General features: G+C 42.9%; 2 protein-coding genes across 7 annotated transcripts; one reads left to right on the top strand and one right to left on the bottom strand.

Moving 5' to 3' along the window:
- The first annotated feature begins 275 nt into the window (after positions 1–275).
- LOC120066332 (apoptosis facilitator Bcl-2-like protein 14) lies at positions 276–11808 on the top strand. 4 transcript variants are annotated; one of them, XM_039017640.1, is made up of 7 exons: positions 276–401; positions 2512–2581; positions 3680–3980; positions 4450–4578; positions 5337–5395; positions 10693–10998; positions 11164–11808. In XM_039017640.1, the coding sequence occupies exons 3-7, from the start codon at positions 3728–3730 to the stop codon at positions 11194–11196; spliced, it is 780 nt and encodes a 259-aa protein (XP_038873568.1). In that variant the 5' UTR covers positions 276–401; positions 2512–2581; positions 3680–3727; the 3' UTR covers positions 11197–11808. The 4 variants fall into 4 exon arrangements, with proteins under 4 accessions (XP_038873568.1, XP_038873567.1, XP_038873569.1 ...); XM_039017639.1 differs by lacking the exon at positions 2512–2581; XM_039017641.1 differs by lacking the exon at positions 2512–2581 and having other exon boundaries at positions 4453–4578.
- Positions 11809–12673: 865 nt separating this feature from the next.
- On the bottom strand, positions 12674–19291 carry tph2 (tryptophan hydroxylase 2 (tryptophan 5-monooxygenase)). Of its 3 annotated transcripts, XM_039018173.1 has the most exons (12): positions 19163–19276; positions 18175–18318; positions 17907–18091; positions 17161–17198; positions 15917–16017; positions 15070–15137; positions 14639–14835; positions 14186–14321; positions 13764–13890; positions 13523–13618; positions 13309–13442; positions 12674–12848 (listed from the first exon to the last, which is right to left on the bottom strand). In XM_039018173.1, the coding sequence occupies exons 1-12, from the start codon at positions 19271–19273 to the stop codon at positions 12674–12676; spliced, it is 1512 nt and encodes a 503-aa protein (XP_038874101.1). In that variant the 5' UTR covers positions 19274–19276. The 3 variants fall into 3 exon arrangements, with proteins under 3 accessions (XP_038874101.1, XP_038874102.1, XP_038874100.1); XM_039018174.1 differs by lacking the exon at positions 17161–17198 and having other exon boundaries at positions 17908–18091; positions 19163–19291; XM_039018172.1 differs by lacking the exon at positions 17161–17198 and having other exon boundaries at positions 17908–18091; positions 18175–18290; positions 19132–19273.
- Positions 19292–20687: the final 1396 nt, after the last annotated feature.

The following is a 20687-nucleotide window of genomic DNA, read 5'->3' on the forward strand; positions in this document are numbered from 1 at the left end:
CCTATTTTTAACAGAAAAGTTGTTTGATTTAGTATATTTTTATTTGTTTTTGGTAGTTTGTTCCGTTTTGGGGGGAGAATCCTGTTTCCACCCCGCACAGTAGGTGCACATGATATTCTGTGAACGCCAATATAACATAGAAGAAGAAAAACATCAAAGAGACATACCAGACTCTAAAGTCAGGAGGACATGAGAGTTCGGTGTTAGCCAGACTAGAGGAACGCGCCCAATAAATATAGTTAATCACATCCAGGGGGTGGCAGTACAGAGTAGTTTTCGCCAGAAAAATGTAGGAGGAAGTAGAATGTAACGTAGAATGCCCCGTTATGGATCTCAAATCTAGTTATGGTTCCTTATTCAAGGTGAAAGCATCATCAGATATTTGGTGAAATAATTTATAGGTAAGTGTTTACGGTTTAGCCTATTATTTGTATGCTTTTGGTTTTCTGTCGATGTTATTTGTGTAGACTGAAAACGAGAAAGTGATTACTCCATTATTACAGTGAAAGTAACCTTATTTACTCAAGTAGGTAACCCACATTCGCTGTCTGTAACCGAGCAGCAAATTATTTCGTCTACGTGGCATACTGTATGGCTACAGTAAGTATGTTTTTGCATAAGCAATTACATGTAAAGTTTATGCGCTATTTGACTTTCACCATGAAAGTGAAACTAACTTGATGTGAAACAATACCGAAACCTTTCATAACTCCCTGAAGCTTGTAATATGGTGAACCAAAATGAGAAAACAAAGGCCCAAAAAATTAAATAACATCAAATAAAGTTTGTCCACCACCAGTGGCGTGTATTCCAGTGGTGGGCCGTCAGGGCCAGCAAGGCCTTCTCTGCTGGCCTAAACATCATCAGAATATAATTTTTTTTTAAATATATTTTCCCACAAATATGTATTAAATTATTCCCCAGAGTAAGAGTTATACTCTTCATTTCATAGCTTTCCTCTTGGTTGCACTGCTTCCAGCCCCAGGTTGAGATTTGGAGGGCTGGTCTTTATGTTAGATCTTTTATCCAATCATATTCAGCCATCATGTGTTGCCAGGGGTCTAAAATCTGCCCTCAGGCCTTCAGAATCAACAGTGCGGGCGCTTGTAGCTTAAAGGAATGGAAATTAAAATTTAGTGTCAACCAATCAGCTTTAGAGTTGGCTATTGTACGCCTGCTGGCTGGCTCCAGTGTTACACAGGAGCCAGCTAGCAGGCGTAGTGCGTGCACGTCTTTTGATTGGATTACCAATATTGAGAGGCAGGTCCTATGGGCAGGTCTATGCAGAACCTCAACTAGGTAACTGAATTTGATAAACGAATTAATTTGCGTACTACTAAGCTGTTTTTTCAACCCACAATGGCGGAAGGAGGAGAAGATATCGATTTGGTCGAGGATATAATTATAACGCCATTCTCAAGACAAACTTTTCAAGAAAAGTTAGACATTGTAAGGAGAGGTCGCCCGACGCCGACGCTACAAATCCTGTCACAGGCGGGAAAGGGGTTCGTTCGCCACTTTCAAAGTTCCAACTACGAGCGCTATCAATGGCTCACAGGCTCCGAGAAGCACTGCAAACTGTACTGCTGGGAATGCCTATTATTTGCAAGTGATCGATTTGGTGTTTGGAGCCACACTGGCTTTGCAAACTTGAGTTGTCTAACCAAGGCAGCAACGAGACACCAAAGTACGGCTGGGCACTTACAAGCAATGGTGCTTTTGAAAACTTTTGGGGACACCCGAGTGGATCTACAGCTCAACGAACAAGCGCGCAGGGCAACGGAGCTGCACAATGAAAAGGTGAAGAAAAATAGGGAAATATTGAAAAGATTCATTGATTGTGTCATGTTGCTCAAAAATGTCAATTTTTGTCAATTTCAAGGTGACGCAACGCCTGGTTATACTGCGTTTCTGTCTAAATGTATAGTGTCTAGAGCCATGGCATCATAATGATGGTAATAAGAGGTGGATTAATTCGGGTGGGACTGTGTAGGACCTCACTGAAGGCCCATGCCCCAGGCCCACGGCACGCCACTGGTGTATTCATGGATGCCATGCTTCCCCAAATATTTGACCTATGAAATTATTTATCTTTGGTCTCTCTGTGTTTTCACAATTTTCACCGGAAAAATCATCCGAGCGAGGGAAACAGCGCCCCTCTGTCTCAGTATGGGTAGCCCATGTATCTGATGCTGTCTGGACCAAAAGAGTATGACATGTTGCTGGTGAAGCACTTGATTTGGCCTCCCTTGATAAATAAAATATAAAATAATTAGCCAATCAGCGTTGAGGTGAGCTCAACTGTGGGTTGTCCTGGCGCAGCAAAACTCCCCGTAGGGGAGGCCAGTTTGAATTTGGCTTCACACCAATCAAATCACATCCATTTATCTAACCATAAATTAATATATTGTGCCACTGGCTTGAGAAGATTGAAGTTCAATATGTTACGCTAGCAAGCATTTTAGCTAGGTAGCCTATGAAAACAAAAACTAAAAGTGTACTGTATGACAGCGCCATGGACCGTTTGGCCAACATGACAGAGAGGAGGATGGTATTGGTGTTCAACTAGTCTACAACTAGCGTGAGTCAACAATTATTTATTTTTTAATTTAATTACTTGTGCACACACGCACATACATACTCTCTCACACAGTGGAGGCTGCTGAGTGGAGGATGGCTCATAGTAATGGCTGGGATGGAGTCAATGTAACATTATCAACCACATGGAAACTACATGTTTGATACCATTCCATTGACTCCATTCCAGCTATTATTATGAGCTGTCCTCCCCTCAGCAGCCTCCACTGACACACACACGGACCGAAATCAGTAGGCCTACCATGGACAGCCACGTGATATTTAGGAACATCGATATGACTAAGTTGTTTTTGGTATCTTTAAGTTTGTTTTCAGTGTATCAAACTAAGCATATGTAGCCTAGTTGATTTGATGATGTTTAAGTTGAAAGGGTGCTGGAATAGTGGAGGCAGTGCTCCTGTTGTTTTTGTTCTGACTTGCGGTAACTCCCTGATCAGTAGTAGTTTAGTAAACTGTCGAAAACATTAACTTTCTTGACCATGCTTCAGGTTATGTAACTGTTTAATACAATATTTGCTTTGTGGACAGATGTTGCTCTCCAGTTTTGTGATGAAACAAACATAGTTGAAGTTATTCCGCCACTGTGTGTTGTCTTTTTGTTGTCTCAACCTTATTGTACTGTGCATCACGGTGGCGTATGAACGAATGGGTTATAGAGAGAACAAAGCAAATATCACCACATAGGTTGTAATATGGATTTTTCTACTGGCTCGGCTTGGCTTCCCTAGTGATTTTGCCCACGCGCTGCCACTGTCCACCACAGCCTTCAGGGAGGCTAATTTTGCACTGTAGGCCTAAATAAGTGTTTGGTGTTCTTCGGTCCTGGGGACCCACATGCTGTGTAACATTTTGTTCCAGCCCAGTAATATGTCACACCTGATTCCACTTTATTATTTGAATCAGATGTTAATAGCCTATCCTGCTGTGCTGGAACAAAACCCCGCACTGTCTGTGGGTCCCCCAGAAAGATTATTGAAGAGGGAAACGGCGCCTGTTTTATACTAGAGATTATTGTTTTAAAATGGTTAGCGACCAATGTAAGTCAACATTACATTTCTTATTTTTCTATTTAATTCTGCAGATCCTGCAGTGTTCCAGGCTGTCTGGTTGTGTGTGGCGTGGCAGTGAGATGGAGAACCATGCAACAGCAGGGGCCACCGTGGATGCATGCGGAGTGGACCAACGTAGCGATGAGTATCGGCTGCTCATGGCTTACTGTGGCAAGAGGAAGAGGCAGCGGTCTGTCCCAATGCCTCAATTTCAAGGCCTCATTCAAAAAGAAGGTCCTCCTCCATCCAGACATAATGCTACATTTTATGAGACCGGTCCCATACACCGAGGATTTCGAAGTTGTGCTCCGTCCAGACATGGCCGAATGGCAGGTAAGAGGTAGTTGAAAACAGTGGTGGTGGGAAAGGGAGCAACAAAGACAGGGGGGTGTATCCACACCTAGTATCTATACAGTTACAGGTATGTTTCTGTGGACTGGAACATTCTGTGCGGAACAGTGGAGGCTGGTGGGAGGAGCTATCGGAGGACAAGCTCATTATAATGGCTGGAATGGAATGAATAGAACGGAGTCAAACCTGTGGTTTCCGTATGTTTGATACCATTCTATTCATTCCATTCCAACCATTACAATTATCCCGGCCTCCTATAGATATTCTCACCAGCCTCCTCTGGTGCGGAACCATAGAATATTATATGTCAAATATATGGATTGATCACAGAATATTGTGCTACTTAGAACATACACATTTATGTAACCCCTGCAACTAAAAACACTGTGTGCGTGTGCGTGGCGTGCGTGTGGGTGGTGTGTGCGTGTGGGTGGGTGGTGTGTGTGTAAAGCAGCTGCTGGAGCTGCAGGAGGAGTGGGCAATACCTTGAATGGAGTAGCAGGCAGGTTGACTCAGATTGCAGACTCTGTGCAGATCACAACAGACGACATAGAGTCAGACGGGACAGATGATCAACATGGTGGGTCTCTTTCACGCTTACAGCAATAACGTTTATGATAATAAATGGATTCGATCTATTAAAGGTACATTGTAATTTCAGAAAATGGCCATAATATATGTGCAGTAATAGTGGAATTATAGTGTTTCACAGTATTACTTACCGGCCAGTGTTGTGATTGGCTGTGATATTCGCCTATTGATTTCTCCCACCGGAGCAGCATCTGTTGTCAAAATGGGAAAGCTGTGTGGCTGTGTTATCTAGTGGAAAATGGGTCAAGCGGCCAATGTAGAAGTCACTGTCATTTCCTGGTTGCAAAAATTCTACACTGTTCAATTTCAGTTTATGTGAGAAATCAAGCACTGAATTGTGTAGGGAATTATTGTACCATCTAAATCGCTGAGAAATATATTTTTCAATAACCCAAACATATATTTTTACAGCTGTTTGAAGCTGGTGGACCAAAACCAAAAGTAAAAGGCTCAAGCGTGAGTCTCCACCATGTTACGGGGAAATAGGATGCGGTGTAGGGGGAGATGTGTTTTGAATGCAGCTAAGTGCTGTTGCAATTTACCTAGCTTCCACATAGGGGAGAAATTCTGAGAAATTATATGTGTAGCACCTTTAAGTGATTTTCCTTACAGTTGTAGCTTTCAAAGTACTTTTCATGATATAGTAGGGTAATGCAATGATTTGCATAAAGTTGAACTTGAACTTAGTGCTTTTCTGATGCCACAGATGTGAATGGACAGTTACTGATTGGTTTTGTCTCCCTCCAGATGTCATCCGAAGACTAGTGGAGTTGCTGAAGGCGTCTGGAGACAAGCTGAATGAGGAGGTGTGTGTGTTTTTTCATGCGGAGAAAGGGGAAGGGTTTCAAATGCAATTGGACTACCCATTTCAAATAAAATCTTATTTGTCACATGCGCCGAATACAACTGGTGTAGACCTTACAGTGAAATGCTGAATACAACTGGTGTAGACCTTACAGTGAAATGCTGAATACAACTGGTGTAGACCCTACAGTGAAATGCTGAATACAACTGGTGTAGACCTTACAGTGAAATGCTGAATACAACTGGTGTAGACCTTACAGTGAAATGCTGAATACAACTGGTGTAGACCTTACAGTGAAATGCTGAATACTACTGGTGTATACCTTACAGTGAAATGCTGAATACAACTGGTGTAGACCTTACAGTGAAATGCTGAATACAACTGGTGTAGACCTTACAGTGAAATGCTGAATACAACTGGTGTAGACCTTACAGTGAAATGCTGAATACAACTGGTGTAGACCTTACAGTGAAATGTTGAATACAACTGGTGTAGACCTTACAGTGAAATGCTTACTTGCAAACCCTTAACCCAAAATGCTGTTCAAGAAATAGAGCTAAGAAAATATTTACTAAATAAACTAAAGTTTTAAAAAAATCCAAAAGTAACACAAGATATTTACATAACAATAACGAGGCTATATACAGGGGGTACCGGTACCGAGTCAATGTGCGGGGGTACAGGTTAGTCGAGGTAATTTGTAAAGTGACTGTGCATAGATAATAAACAGCGAGTAGCAGCAGTGTAAAAACAAAGGGTGGGTGGGGTCAATGTAAATAGTCCAGGTGGCCATTTGATTAATTGTTCACCAGTCTTTTGGCTTTGGGGTAGAAGCTGTTATAAGGAGCCTTTTGGTCCGAGACTTGGATCCCCAGTACCGCTTGCCGTGCGGTAGCAGAGACAACAGACAACTTGACTTTGATGATTTTTTGGGGCCTTCCTCTGACACTGCCTAGTATATAGTATATAGGTCCAGGATGTCAGAAAGCTTTGCCTCTTCTGTTGCGACGTCCCCCGAAGGCCCTTCTGCTATCCTGCTAGCTCCGGCCCACTAGCTGTCTGAATCGCCGTGTCTCCAGCTCGCCAAGCTACTCACTGGATCCTATGATCACTCGGCTATGCATGCCTCTCCCTAATGTCAATATGCCTTGTCCATTGCTGTTTTGGTTAGTGATTATTGTCTTATTTCACTGTAGAGCCTCCAGCCCTGCTCAATATGCCTTAGCTAGCCCTTTTGTTCCACCCCCACACATGTGGTGACCTCACCTGGTTTAAATGATGTCTCTAGAGACAAAACCTCTCTCATCGTCACTCAATGCCTAGGTTCACCTCCACTGTATTCACATCCTACCATACCATTGTCTGTACATTATGTCTTGAATCTATTCTTCTGCGCCTAGAAACCTGCTCCTTTTACTCTCTGTTCCGAACGCACTAGACGACCAGTTCTTATAGCCTTTAGCCATACCCTTATCCTACTCCTCCTCTGTTCCTCTGGTGATGTAGAGGTTAACCCAGGCCCTGCAGCACCTAGCTCCACTCCCATTCCCCAGGCGCTCTCATGTGTTGCTCTCATGTGTTGACTTCTGTAACCGTAAAAGCCTTGGATTCATGCATGTTAACATTAGAAGCCTCCTCCCTAAGTTTGTTTTATTCACTGCTTTAGGACACTCCGCCAACCCAGATGTCCTAGCCGTGTCTGAATCCTGGCTTAGGAAGGCCACCAAAAATCCTGACATTTCCATCCCTAACTATAACATTTTCAGACAAGATATAACTGCCAAGGGGGGCGAAGTTGCAATCTACTGCAGAGATTGACAGAACTCTGCAGGCTTACTATCCAGGTCTGTGCCCAAACAATTTGAGCTTCTACTTTTAAAAATCTTTCCAGAAACAAGTCTCTCACCGTTGCCGCTTGTTATAGACCCCCTTCAGCCCCCAGCTGTGCCCTGGACACCATATGTGAATATCTTCAGAGTTCGTACTGTTAGGTGACCTAAACTGGGACATGCTTAACACCCCGGCCGTCCTACAATCTAAGATAGATGTCCTCAATCTCACACAAATTATCAGTGAACCTACTAGGTACACCCTAAATCTGTAACCATGGGCACCATCTTAGATATCATCCTGACCAACTTGCCCTCTAAATACACCTCTGCTGTCTTCAACCAGGATCTCAGCGATCATTGCCTGCGTGCGTAATGGGTCCGCTGTCAAACAACCACCCCTCATCACTGTCAAACGCTCCCTAAAACACTTCAGCGAGCAGGCCTTTCTAATTGACCTGGCCCGGGTAGGATATTGACCTCATCCCATCAGTAGAGGATGCCTGGTTGCTCTTTAAAAGTGCTTTCCTCTCTTAAATAAGCATGCCCCGTTCAAAAAAATTTAGAACTAAGAACAAATATAGCCCTTGGTTCACTCCAGACCTGACTGCCCTTGACCAGCACAAAAACATCTTGTGGTGTTCTGCATTTAGCATCGAATAGCCCCGCGATATGTACCCTTTCAGGGAAGTCAGGAACTAATATACTCAGTCAGTTAGGAAAGCGAATGGCTAGCTTTATCAAACAGAAATTTGCATCCTGTAGCACTAATTCCAAAAAGTTTTGGGACACTGTAAAGTCCATGGAGAATAAGAGCACCTCCTCCCAGCTGCCCACTGCACTGAGGATAGGAAACATTGTCACCAGCGATAAATCTACAATAATTGAGAATTTCAATAAGCATCTTTCTACGGCTGACCATGCTTTCCACCTGGCTACCCCTACCCCGGCCAACATCTCAGCACCCTCTGCAGCAACTTGCCCAAGCCCCCCCCTCCCCGCTTCTCCTTCGCCCAAATCCAGACAGCTGATGTTCTGAAAGAGCTGAAAAATCTGGATCCCTACAAATCAGCTGGGCTAGACAATCTGGACCCTCTCTTTCTAAAATTATCTGCCGAAATTGTTGCAACCCCTATTACTAGTCTATTCAACCTCTCTTTCGTATCGTCTGAGATCCCCAAAGATTGGAAAGCTGCCGCGGTCATCCCCCTCTTCAAAGGGGGAGACACTCTAGACCCAAACTGTTATAGACCTATATCCATCCTGCCCTGCCTTTCTAAAATCTTCGAAAGCCAAGTTAACAAACAGATCACCGACCATTTCGAATCCCACCGTACCTTCTCCACTATGCAATCTGGTTTCCGAGCTGGTCATGGGTGCACCTCAGCCACGCTCAAGGTCCTAAACGATATCATAACCGCCATCGATAAAAGACAGTACTGTGCAGCTGTCTTCATCAACCTGGCCAAGGCTTTCGACTGTCAATCACTGCATTCTTATTGGCAGACTCAATAGCCTTGGCTTCTCAAATGACTGCCTCGCCTGGTTCACCAACTACTTCTCAGATAGAGTTCAGTGTGTCAAATCGGAGGGCCTGTTGTCCGGACCTCTGGCAGTCTCTATGGGGGTGCCACAGGGTTCGATTCTCGGGCCAACTCTTTTCTCTGTATATATCAATGATGTCGCTCTTGCTGCTGGTGATTCTCTGATCCACCTCTACGCAGATGACACCATTCTGTATACATCTGGCCCTTCTTTGGACACTGTGCTAACAAACCTCCAAACGAGCTTCAATGCCATACAACACTCCTTCCATGGCCTCCAACTGCTTTTAAATGTAAGTAAAACTAAATGCATGCTCTTCAACCAATTGCTGCCTGCACCCTCCCGCCCAACTAGCATCACTACTCTGGATGGTTCTGACTTAGAATATGTGGACAACTACAAATACCTAGGTATCTGGTTAGACTGTAAACTTTCCTTCCAGACTCACATTAAGCATATCCAATCCAAAATTCAATCTAGAATTAGCTTCCTATTTCGCAACAAAGCCTCCTTCATTCATGCTGCCAAACATACCCTCATAAAACTGACTATCCTACCGATCCTTGACTTCGGCGATGTCATTTACAAAATAGCCTCCAACACTCTACTCAGAAAATTGGGTGTAGTCTATCACAGTGCCATCTGTTTTGTCACCAAAGCCCCATATACTACCCACCACTGCGACCTGTATGCTCACGTTGGCTGGCCCTCACTACATATTTGTCGCCAAACCCACTGGCTCCAGGTCATCTATAAGTCTATGTTAGGCAAATCCCCACCTTATCTCAGCTCACTGGTCACCATAGCAACATCCACCCGTAGCACGCGCTCCAGCAGGTATATTTCACGGGTCACCCCCAAAGCCAACACTTCCTTTGGCCACCTTTCCTTCCAGTTCTCTGCTGCCAATGACTGGAACAAATTGAAAAAAATCACCGAAGCTGGAGTCTTATATCTCCCTCTCTAACTTTAAGCATCAGCTGTCAGAGCAGCTTACCGATCACTGTACCTGTACACATCCAATCTGTAAATAGCACACCCAACTACCTCATCCCCATATTGGTACTTATCCTCTTGCTCTTTTGCACCCCAGTATCTCTACTTGCACATCATCATCTACACATCTATCACTTCAGTGTTAATGCTAAATTGTAATTATTTCGCCTCTATGGCCTATTTATTGCCTTACCTCCCTACTCTTCTACATTTGCAAACACTGTACATAGATTTTTCTATTGTGTTATTGACTGTACGTTTGTTTGTGTTACTCTGTGTTGTTGTTTTTGTCACACTGCTTTGCTTTATCTTGGCCAGGTCGCAGTTGTAAATGAGAACTTGTTCTCAACTGGCCTACCTGGTTAAATACAAAAGTGATGTACTGGGCCGTACGCACTACAATTTGTAGCGCCTTACGGTTAGATGCCTTACCAGGTGGTGATGCAACCGGTCAGGATGGTCTCAATGGTGCAGCTGTATAACTTTTTGAGGATCTGGGGACCCATGCCAAATCTTTTCAGTCTCCTGAGGGGGAAAAGGTGTTGTCGTGCCCGCTTCACAACTGTCTTGATGTGTTTGGACCATGATAGTTCGTTGGTGATGTGGACACCAAGGAACTTGAAACTCTCAACCCGCTCCACTACAGCCCGTCGATGTTAATAGGGTCCTGTTCGGCCCTCCTTTTCCTGTAGTCCATGATCAGCTTGTTCCATAGTCAAACATCCCTTGACTCTCAATAACAGCATACAGTATACCGTATGTTACGAATGCATAAATACCAAATACTGTATAAGACTCTGTCCAAGACCAGGTACAGTACACTCTTCTTTCACAATTATGTGTTCAAATGTCTCCCTTCCTCTCAACTCCCTCTACCTCTACTGACCTCACCCTCCCGGCACCCTCCCTCCACCCTCCCCCATCTCAGATCAAGAGTAACCACATCTTGCAGAGGCACCTCCAGACTTCCTTCACTTACAGTCTGTTTGAGACGGTGACCTCCACCCTGCTCCAGGGAGTGACAGGGGTAGAGGGTGATGGTCCTGTAGCCCAGACAGGCTACCCTGCCCCTGAGAAGGAGGAGAGGGTCCAGAGGGAGCAGATTGCCCTGGCCTGCGAGGTGACTAGCAAGCTATCTGCCCTGGACCTCCACCCCATGAGCCGGGCCATGGGCTTTGGGACACGCTACCTCCAGGAGCACCACACGGCCTGGGTGAAGAAACACGGGGGCTGGGTGAGTACTGCAGAACCAGAGCAGAGTCGTCTGTCAGGAGATTTTAAGGGGAATAACAGCTTAAAGTAGATGATATTCCTAAATGAGAGAAAAGATAGAAAAATGAACAGGGGAAAACAATGTATTTTTTCTACATTTTGTAATTCTGTCTTTTCTTCCTTCCAGAATAACGTGTTTGACAGTGAAGACACTGATTAGACCTGCCAGGCATTTCAGCTGCTTCAACCATTCATGGGAACCAATTTACATTTTTATGAAGATTTTGCTGAATATTAAATGTTTAATTTGCTCCTAAAACTATGGATTCACTTACTGTTCTTACATTAATAAGGCTGTTTCTTAGTGAAACTGACTACATTTTGTTCATGTTAAAGAGATCCTTCAAAAGTTATGTACTGTTAGATACTGAACATTGGTCCCAATTTAGACTTGAAATAAACAGGCTTAACATGGACTTAAGTTGTTGTTTTTTTGACTAAAGTCCATGTTAAGTCACCTTGTCTCAAGTTTTTAAATATTAGGGCCTATACTGAATGTATAGCTTTCTTGATGTTTGGATTTATCTTAAACTCTAAAATGACATTGAACCTGTGATTTATGAATGAACTGCTTAGTGTGGATTATCAATGAATTGCCTTGAAATGGTTGTATGTGGAAATGAACCTCTATCCCACAAACAGTTTTTTTTATATTACAACAGAAAGTAGTGTTAATGAGATATGTTGCTATTCCAGTGGTGTTACTGTGATAAAGTACACATTATTTGATACCATAAAGGAATTAAAGATTTGTTTTGTCATTTAATAGTCATTCATTTGTATTCTTTTGAATATAATTGTCTTCCTCTTTGTAAAGCTGTGAATGAAGACTATACATTTGCAATGTGCAGTGAAAACAGTATAGTAGAACGATACATGAAAGCAAAAGTACACAGATTCCAAATGGAACATTAAATCAGTTACCTCATCAGAGAGAATAAACCATTCCAGTCCAAGCATAACATGTATACATATACTTATAACATTAAGGCCAGAGAAGCCTGACATTAAAAATATTAGAACAATGATTCTCTTTTCCTAGTGTTTGTATTGTATTTGAATTACATTTGGGACATTTCTTTATTTCAAAGCAAATGGCAGCCAAGTTACATTTGACATATTTGTGACACATTTTGACTGCATAACAATGCAAAGCTCATTAATATCCTGTTGTATTCTTCACATTTGATGCACTGTACAGAATAAGTCAAAAATATCTCTAAATTTCCCCCAACAATTTCAAATACTATATATTTCAAGCATAACATATCCATATATTATTTAATGTATTATACTCTATCCCTCTTAAACTCAACTCTGGACCGCGAAGCCAATTCCACTGCATTTTTTTTTATTTGTTCCCCTCTAATCAGGGACTGATTTAGACGGGTGTAATTATCAGGTAGAACAGAAAACCAGCAGGCTCCGGACCTCGTAGGGTATGAGTTGAATACCCCTGCTCTATACAATAAACTCTGAGTGGAAAATAGATCTGATTTATTTTTCATGTCACTTCAAACATTTACTATTTTATCTATTTTTATTTTAAGAGATATCTGTGCACTATACAGGTCATGTCTGTTTCATTTCCACAAAGATGTTATATTCAACAAGTATATGCCCAAGATACACAAGTGCTATATTCCCAGGTATGTGTTCATCTTGCCCAGGGCATCACACACGGTGGTGAGGTCACTGCGAAGGTCCTGCACCACATTCTCGATGCTCCTAGTGTCCTTCAGCAGGTCTATGCTCTGGGTGTAGGGGTTGTAGTACACTGAGAACGGCCTCTTGATCGTCTTGGCAAACTCCCTGTTGGTAGAAGGAATATACTTGACTGCAAAGAAGAGTTACTTCAGTGGACTCCTGTCTTGTCAGCATGTAACCTAGTAAACTAGTGGACTTCTGTCTCGTCAGCATGTAACATACTAAACCAGTGGACTCCTGTCTTGTCAGCATGTAACCTACTAAACCAGTGGACTCCTGTCTTGTCAGCATGTAACCTACTAAACCAGAGCATGCAGTTTTTACGAGCAATTTTAATAACTTTGTCCTGATTCCTAGACTCTCATATTCAGTATATGTGGCCCATGTGGGAATCAAACACACAACCTTCATGTCCTAGGGTGGTCTGGCTTAAGTCGCTGCCTCCAGAACACATATACCGCTGCAGAATGGGTTTCAAACAAATAATTGTGAGAGGAGTGGTACTGCCCCAATCCTTAAAAATAAACTGTTATCCATTAAGCCATTGGGTTGCCCTTAGTTTTACCTCATCTTCTCTTTGGCTTCTTCAAAGCTGTCAGAGACAAAGTAGACCTCCTGGAAGGTTGTGATGAGGCACTCCTGGTAGCAGGTGGTTCCAGGGTCAAACATCTTCACTGAGGCTTTGTCAGACAGGGCATGCTGTGAGGAAATAATCAGCCCATCACTGAGTCTGAGTGAGTGTGTGAGTGTGAGTGTGTGTGTGTGTGCGAGCGCTTTACCTTCAGCTCTCCAATAGATGACAGCAAACCTGCACCATAGGCCCTCAGCTGGCCGTCTTGTTTGCACAAGCCGAACTCAATGGTGAAGAAATAACACTGTCAACAGCATAGAACGAAACAGTCAGTCAGCCTTTATAAAAAATAAAAAAATCAAAGTAACAAAATCCAAATCACGCTTATTTTTGTATTCTTTTTTACAAATCACCCTGCATTAGGTGCATTATCAGGGTGTTGTACTCACGGTGGCTAGTTTCTGTACGTCCTCATCAGATGCCCCTAGAGATGCCAGGCCTATCTCCTGGGAGAACTGGGCGAACTTGGGGTCGGCCAGGAGCGGAACATGACCGAGCAGCTCATGACACGTGTCCCTGTATCCAGATATCAGATAATATTCTGATATCATTAGATATCGCCTAGTGAAATGCAAACGGCATCTATCGAAACTAACAATATGCTACAGACTAAACTACACATTATCGTTATCCCCTCTCTCTCTCTTTCTCTCCTGTTATCGTTATCGTTATCCATCTCTCTCTCCCTCTCGAATAATCATACAATAGTTTATTTTACTTTGATGTTGAGCGCTTCAGTTTGAACAAGTAATGCGATGCCAAATGCTGTGAAACTCGGAACATGTTATACCTCTGGTGATGATGTACTCACGGTTCGGGTGTGTAGAGCGGGTCAGTGCTGTGGCGGACATATTGAGTGCAGTTAAACACCCGGTAAGCCAGACCGGCCAGGAAGTCCCGAGGAGACAGGTATCCTGCCACAGGCCTCACCGTGAACCCAGACGTCTCTGAAACAGTCGCACACAAACAACAGGATCAATATATGATCATTATGGCCAATGCCTTTAGGGAACTTTGAAGGAAGGAAATGTCTTCTTCTTTGGACCGAAGTTTCAATGACAGATGTGGCTTTTTAGGGTCAGCCTGAGGTTACACAGGTGAGACACAGTGTCAGTGAGGACGAACGTGTTACCAAGCTATCTGAGGCTGATTCAGTCTTGCTGTTATGAGTGAATGTGTTATGGTTCTACTGTACACTGATAATGGTGACAACAATGTGTTGTTACGGTCATCAGGGTTGTTAGAGGTATTCATCAGCCTATACCTTTCAAGAACAGGGACACGTCCTCCAGTTGGGGGATGTTGTCCTCCCGATACCCACAATGCTTAGTGAGCAGGGGTAGGTTCTTCAGGTACTCTCTACAGGCGTGTGTGGGGTAGAGCTTGGTGAGCTCCCTGTACACCACGCCCCAGGTCCTCACCTCCTCTGGGGTGTACTTGATGTGGGGGATAGGCTGGCCACTGGGGAATGGAGGTGGACGCAGATAAGGATATAACCACACTTATATTACACTATTTTGTTATATCATATGCACACTGAGCTTTTATTTGTTATCTGTATTTACATTGTAATACCAACAAAATAGTGTGCTAACACTGCAATTAGTATAACAGTATTAGTGTAAGAAAATAACAGGTTACCAGAGTGTTTCCACAGTAAAGCAACAGAAAGAGAAGAGAAGAGACTACTCATACTATTTGTAATTCATGGCCATTTCCACAAAGTACTTCCTCCTCTGGCGGTATACATTATCTTTGAAGCCCTGGAGTCAGAGCAGGGGATCAGAAGTTAGATAAGGAACAGGATCACACAGAGTTATCTGTCATGTCAACCAGCCAACAGTGGTGATATACTGGAGTTCCTGTGAATTCCTTGAGTATTATCAGCACAAATATACATATATTTGTATATATATAATCATGTAATTATGATCATTAGTTGTACACTGAGTATACCAAACATTAGGAACACCTTCCTAATATTGAGTCCCCCCCCCCAGAACAGCCTCAATTTGTCGGGGGCTTGGACTCTACAAGTCGTCAAAAGCGTTCCACAGGGATGCTGTCCTATGTTGACTCCACTGCTTCCCACAGTGTCAAGTTGGCTGGATGTCCTTTGGGTGGTGGACCATTCTTGATGGTCCAGTGTTGTAGTTCTTGACACACACCTACTATCATACCCCGTTCAAAGGCACCACTTAAATATTTTGTCTTGCCCATTCACCCTCTGAATGGCACACATACCAAACCCATGTCTTAATTTCTGAAGGCTTAACAATCCTTCTTTAACCTGTCTCCTATCCTTCATCTACACTGATTGAAGTGGATTTAACAAGTGACATCAATAAGGGATCATAGCTTTCACCTGGATTTGCCTGGTCAGTCTATATCATGGAAAGAGCAGGTCTTAATGTTTCGTATACTCAGTATATATTAAAACACTATGTATCTAAGTTTTATTTACTACCTTTGGTCATTCAGTTGAGAGACAATTCTAATTTTGCGATGATGACCCGGCCAAGCAGTAAATACACTAACTTACTGGGTGATCTGCATCAAGCTCTGATCCGTACATCAGCACTCTGTGAGAACACTGGTCGAGCTCTGCAATCTTCTGGGGGAACCAAGGAACTTCCTCCCCATCTAAGGATGCAAACACATCATATATACACAGAATTAAGCATTACACACACATCATATATACACTACCATTCAAAAGTTTGGGGTCACTTAGAAATGTCATTGTTTTTTAAATAAAAGCACCTTTTTTGTCCATAAAAATAACACCAAATTGATCAGAAATACAGTGTAGACATTGTTAATGTTGTAAATGACTATTGTAGCTGGAAACGGCAGATTTTTTATGAAATATCTACATAGGCGTACAGAGGCCCATTATCAGCAACCATCACTCCTGTGTTCCAATGGCACGTTGTGTTAGCTAATCCAACTGTATCATTTTAAAAGGCTAATTTATCATTTTAAAACCCTTTTGCAATTATGTTAGCACAGCTGAAAACTGTTGTGCTGATTAAAGAAGCAATAAAACTGGCCTTCTTTAGACTAGTTGAGTATCTGGAGCATCAGCATTTGTGGGTTCGATTACAGGCTCAAAATGGCCAGAAACATAGAACTTTCTTCTGAAATTCGTCAGTCTATTCTTGTTCTGAGAAATATATGAGAAATTGGCAAGAAACTGAAGATCTTGTACAACGCTGTGTACTACTCCCTTTACAGAACAGCGCAAACTGGCTCTAACCAGAATAGAAAGAGGAGTGGGAGGCCCCGGTGCACAACTGAGCAAGAGGACAAGTACATTAGAGTGTCTAGTTTGAGAAACAGACACCTCACAAGTCTTCAACTGACAGCTTAATTAAATAGTACCCGCAAAACACCAGTCTCAACGTCAGCAGTGAAGAGGCGACTCCGGGATGCTGGCCTTCTAGGCAGCGTTCCTCTGTCCAGTGTCTGTGTTCTTTTGCCCATCTTAATCTTTTATTTTTATTGGCCAGTCTGAGATATGGCTTTTTCTTTGCAACTCTGCCTAGAAGGCCACCATCCAGGAGTCGCCTCTTCACTGTTGACGTTTAGACTGGTGTTTTGTGGGTACTATTTAATGAAGCTACCAGTTGAGGACTTGTGAGGTGTCTGTCATTTACAACATTAACAATGTCTCCATTGTATTTCTGATCAATTTGATGTTATTTTAATGGACAAAAAATGTGTTTTTCTTTCAAAACAAAGACATTTCCAAGTGACCCCAAACTTTTGAACCTTAGTGTACACAGGATAAAGCATTACACACACACACGTCATCTATACACAGGATAAAGCATTACACACACACACACACACACACACACACACACACACACACACACACACACACACACACACACACACACACACACACACACACACACACACACACACACACACACACACATCATGTATACACAGGATAAAGCATCACACACACACATCATGTATACACAGGATAAAGCATTACACACACACACATCATATATACATAGGCATATATACATAGGATAAAGCATTACACACACACATCATATATACACAGGGTAAAGCATTACACACATTCAACTGAAGCACTACCCACACTGAGAATTTCACATACAGCAAGTAGTCATTGATGAACTCTCATTCAATAAAATGTCAAAATAGGTTTCACTAGCACTAAATTGTACAAAGAAGAAATGGTCAACAAAAGCACATTTTGTCTGGTTAAAAGTCACTCAGTACTCACAGATCTCCATTCAGATACATTTATACTCCTACAAGATGAGACAACAAACAACATAAGATGATATGGATAAGATGTGTACATTCACTCTGAACCATGAACAGCAAAATGTCTTCATGTTCTTGCTGTAAGTCACTCAGTATTCCACATATGCCCATACAGATGTGAATGTTGAACTGAGAACAAAATAAGCTGTGGCTTATGTCCTGAATATGTCCTGAAAAACTATCAAACTGAAAGCCTACAACAAAACTCCTGGGTCATACCTGCTTCTGTAGACCACTGGTTTTGGGGCGTGTTGAAGGAGATGATATTGACGTGGTCTTTGAGGTGCTCCAGCAGCTCGTTAAACTCCTTCTTGCTGCAGCTGCAGTCGGCGTAGATCTCCACCTCTGTAGCGATGCGCTTGGACATCCGCGACTCAATGTGAGCCAGGTTCACATGCTTCTCCTAGAAGAGCAGAGAATAGACAATGAGGAGAGGAGAGAATGTCGTTGGGGCAGATGGAGTGGAGCAGGACAGTAGATACTCACCTGAAAAAGGCGTAGGGCTTTGACCAGGCAGCCCACCTCGTTTTTCAGAGAGAAAACAACAGCCGTCTTCCCCGACTCCCTGCTCTCCCTGATCTCTTTGTCGGTTGGGTTCTCATCTATTGGACAGAAGGAGGGCCGGCGCGACTGTCGGACAGGGAACAGAAAGTGACACAGACATGTCGATACAGATGACCAGATGTAATCCAATGTGACTGATCAGGTTCAAACAGGGGTTGTCTGCCCGCTGCAAGACTGGATTACCCACTGAGCTAAACCCTAGCTAGGCATTAGCTCAGACAGAAACAATCTTCGGGTCTCAGGCAAGGTTACTCATCATGCGAGCGGAGGTCACTGAACCACCGTCGCTACACCAGCACATGTCCACCTGTTAACACAATTATTAATACACAATAAACAAGTCAACACAGCACATACAAGATCTGATAAGTGATTGATGCATGAAGATAGAATGTTGATTACCAAACCATTTTCCCAAGTGTAGGCCACATTAAAACCAGCCTGAGTATTTCAATCAATAGTCTCACTCAGTGCCATCCGTTCTACTAACACGCCTTCTTATCTTTGACATGACCAGAGAGATGAGCTAGCTAGCCATAAGAACATGTCATGAGAAAGAGGATTTCCTCCCCCTGGTTGAGTGATGGACACTAAGATATGGTTGCCTAGAAAACTGATGAAGTGTGCTTCACTCAGAAAAGAAAGTCCACAGCAATATACAGTCCAGTGGAAAAATAAATAAAATGGTGTGCACTAAATAGAACATGCAGTTATCAGGAGAGCCTCAAACCTCAACCAACCAATCAATCAATCAACCCATTCTTCAAGCCATCCATGTATTGCAGACAGTTTAAATGAATGAACCAACCAATCAGTTAACCAATCAGTCAACCAACCAACCAACCAGTCAACTAACAAACCATCCATTGCAGAGAACACTAGATCTCATTCCATGCAGCATTTCACTTACCATCTGTCCCCCGGTATGGTGTTGTTTCTGCTGGTCGAACATGGCCGAGTCCAGAGAGAGCCCCCGCCGGGACCAGTACTTACTGGAGAACATCATCATGGCAGGCTGCATTCTTGGCACTGGCTCTGGGCCACCCCTCTTCTCCGGGCCGCCGCCCCGCTTCCTCAGCTGGGACGACGCCATCACCATGGGCTGCCTGCATGGAGAGAATGTTCTAATCAAATTCAAGTTGAAGGTTGATGACGGTCTCTTTGTAGACCCAAACGTCACAGTATGTTTTCAATATTTGATTTCTACTAAACGTTATAATGGAGAGTCACGCGTTACCTTCCAATGCACTGGAGAGGATGTTCCAGATCCAGAGTTCCTGTTTGGTGTCTACTATAATTACTATTACAGTACTACCCTGTCTCTACTCTCTACAATAGCTACTACTACTACTAATACTACTACTGCCTCCTCCTCCACTGAGCTACACTAGGCTCGTCTTCTGCCAGCCAGCACCACTGAAGCTCCTTTAAATAGTGTGATGTAAGGCATCCCCTCCCTCTCTCTGCTGTTGACATGCATATAGACCAGGCAGGGGTGCGTGTATGTGTGTGTGTGTATGTGTGTGTGTGTGTGTGTGTGTGTGTGTGTGTGTGTGTGTGTGTGTGTGTGTGTGTGTGTGTGTGTGTGTGTAGAGCCATCTCTCCATGGGAATACATTAGGAAATACATTTTATGGTGAACCCATTAATCTGACCAATAAGATCAGCTCTGAAAAATATCTGATGTGATTGGTCAAAAGACCAATTAGTGAAAAGAAATATTATAAATGCAGCCTATGTATAAATGCAGCCTATGGCGTTCACTGTATTAATCCACCTTTCTGAATGCAAATCCACCAAACATGGTAACAGAATAGAGGGACTCGCAATATACATTCATTCACACCAGAGAGAGGAGCCAAACCATACATAGGAATCCTCAATTTAAGTGACATATCAGATTGTATATCATAATTGTATTGGCCAGAGGAGGCTGGTGGGAGGCACTATAGGAGGACAGGCTTATTGTTATGGCAGGGATGGAATAAATGGAACAGTCCAACGTGGTTTCCATTTGTTTTTAGTTTTAGTTTTAGTTTATTAATATGGCCTTTTTAAAAAACAAGCACACATCAAACTTGAAAAAGCCATACATGCACATGAGTAACATCATGGAGGATAACACACCAAGTCTGGGACATATTTCCATTGTTAAATCATGGAGGATAACACACAATACAGTCTGGGATGTATTTCCATTGTTAAATCATGGAGGATAACACACAAAGTCTGGGACATATTTCCATTGTTAAATCATGGAGGATAACACACAATACAGTCTGGGATGTATTTCCATTGTTAAATCATGGAGGATAACACACAAAGTCTGGGACTTATTTCCTTTGTTAAATCATGGAGGATACGGGACTGAGTGTTTTTAATTTATCAAGCAAGATATTGAGCCCTGCCCATATCTTCTTGCTTAATAAAGGGTTA

The sequence above is a fragment of the Salvelinus namaycush genome, chromosome 21 (assembly GCF_016432855.1).
Source record: "Salvelinus namaycush isolate Seneca chromosome 21, SaNama_1.0, whole genome shotgun sequence".
Taxonomy (NCBI): domain Eukaryota; kingdom Metazoa; phylum Chordata; class Actinopteri; order Salmoniformes; family Salmonidae; genus Salvelinus; species Salvelinus namaycush.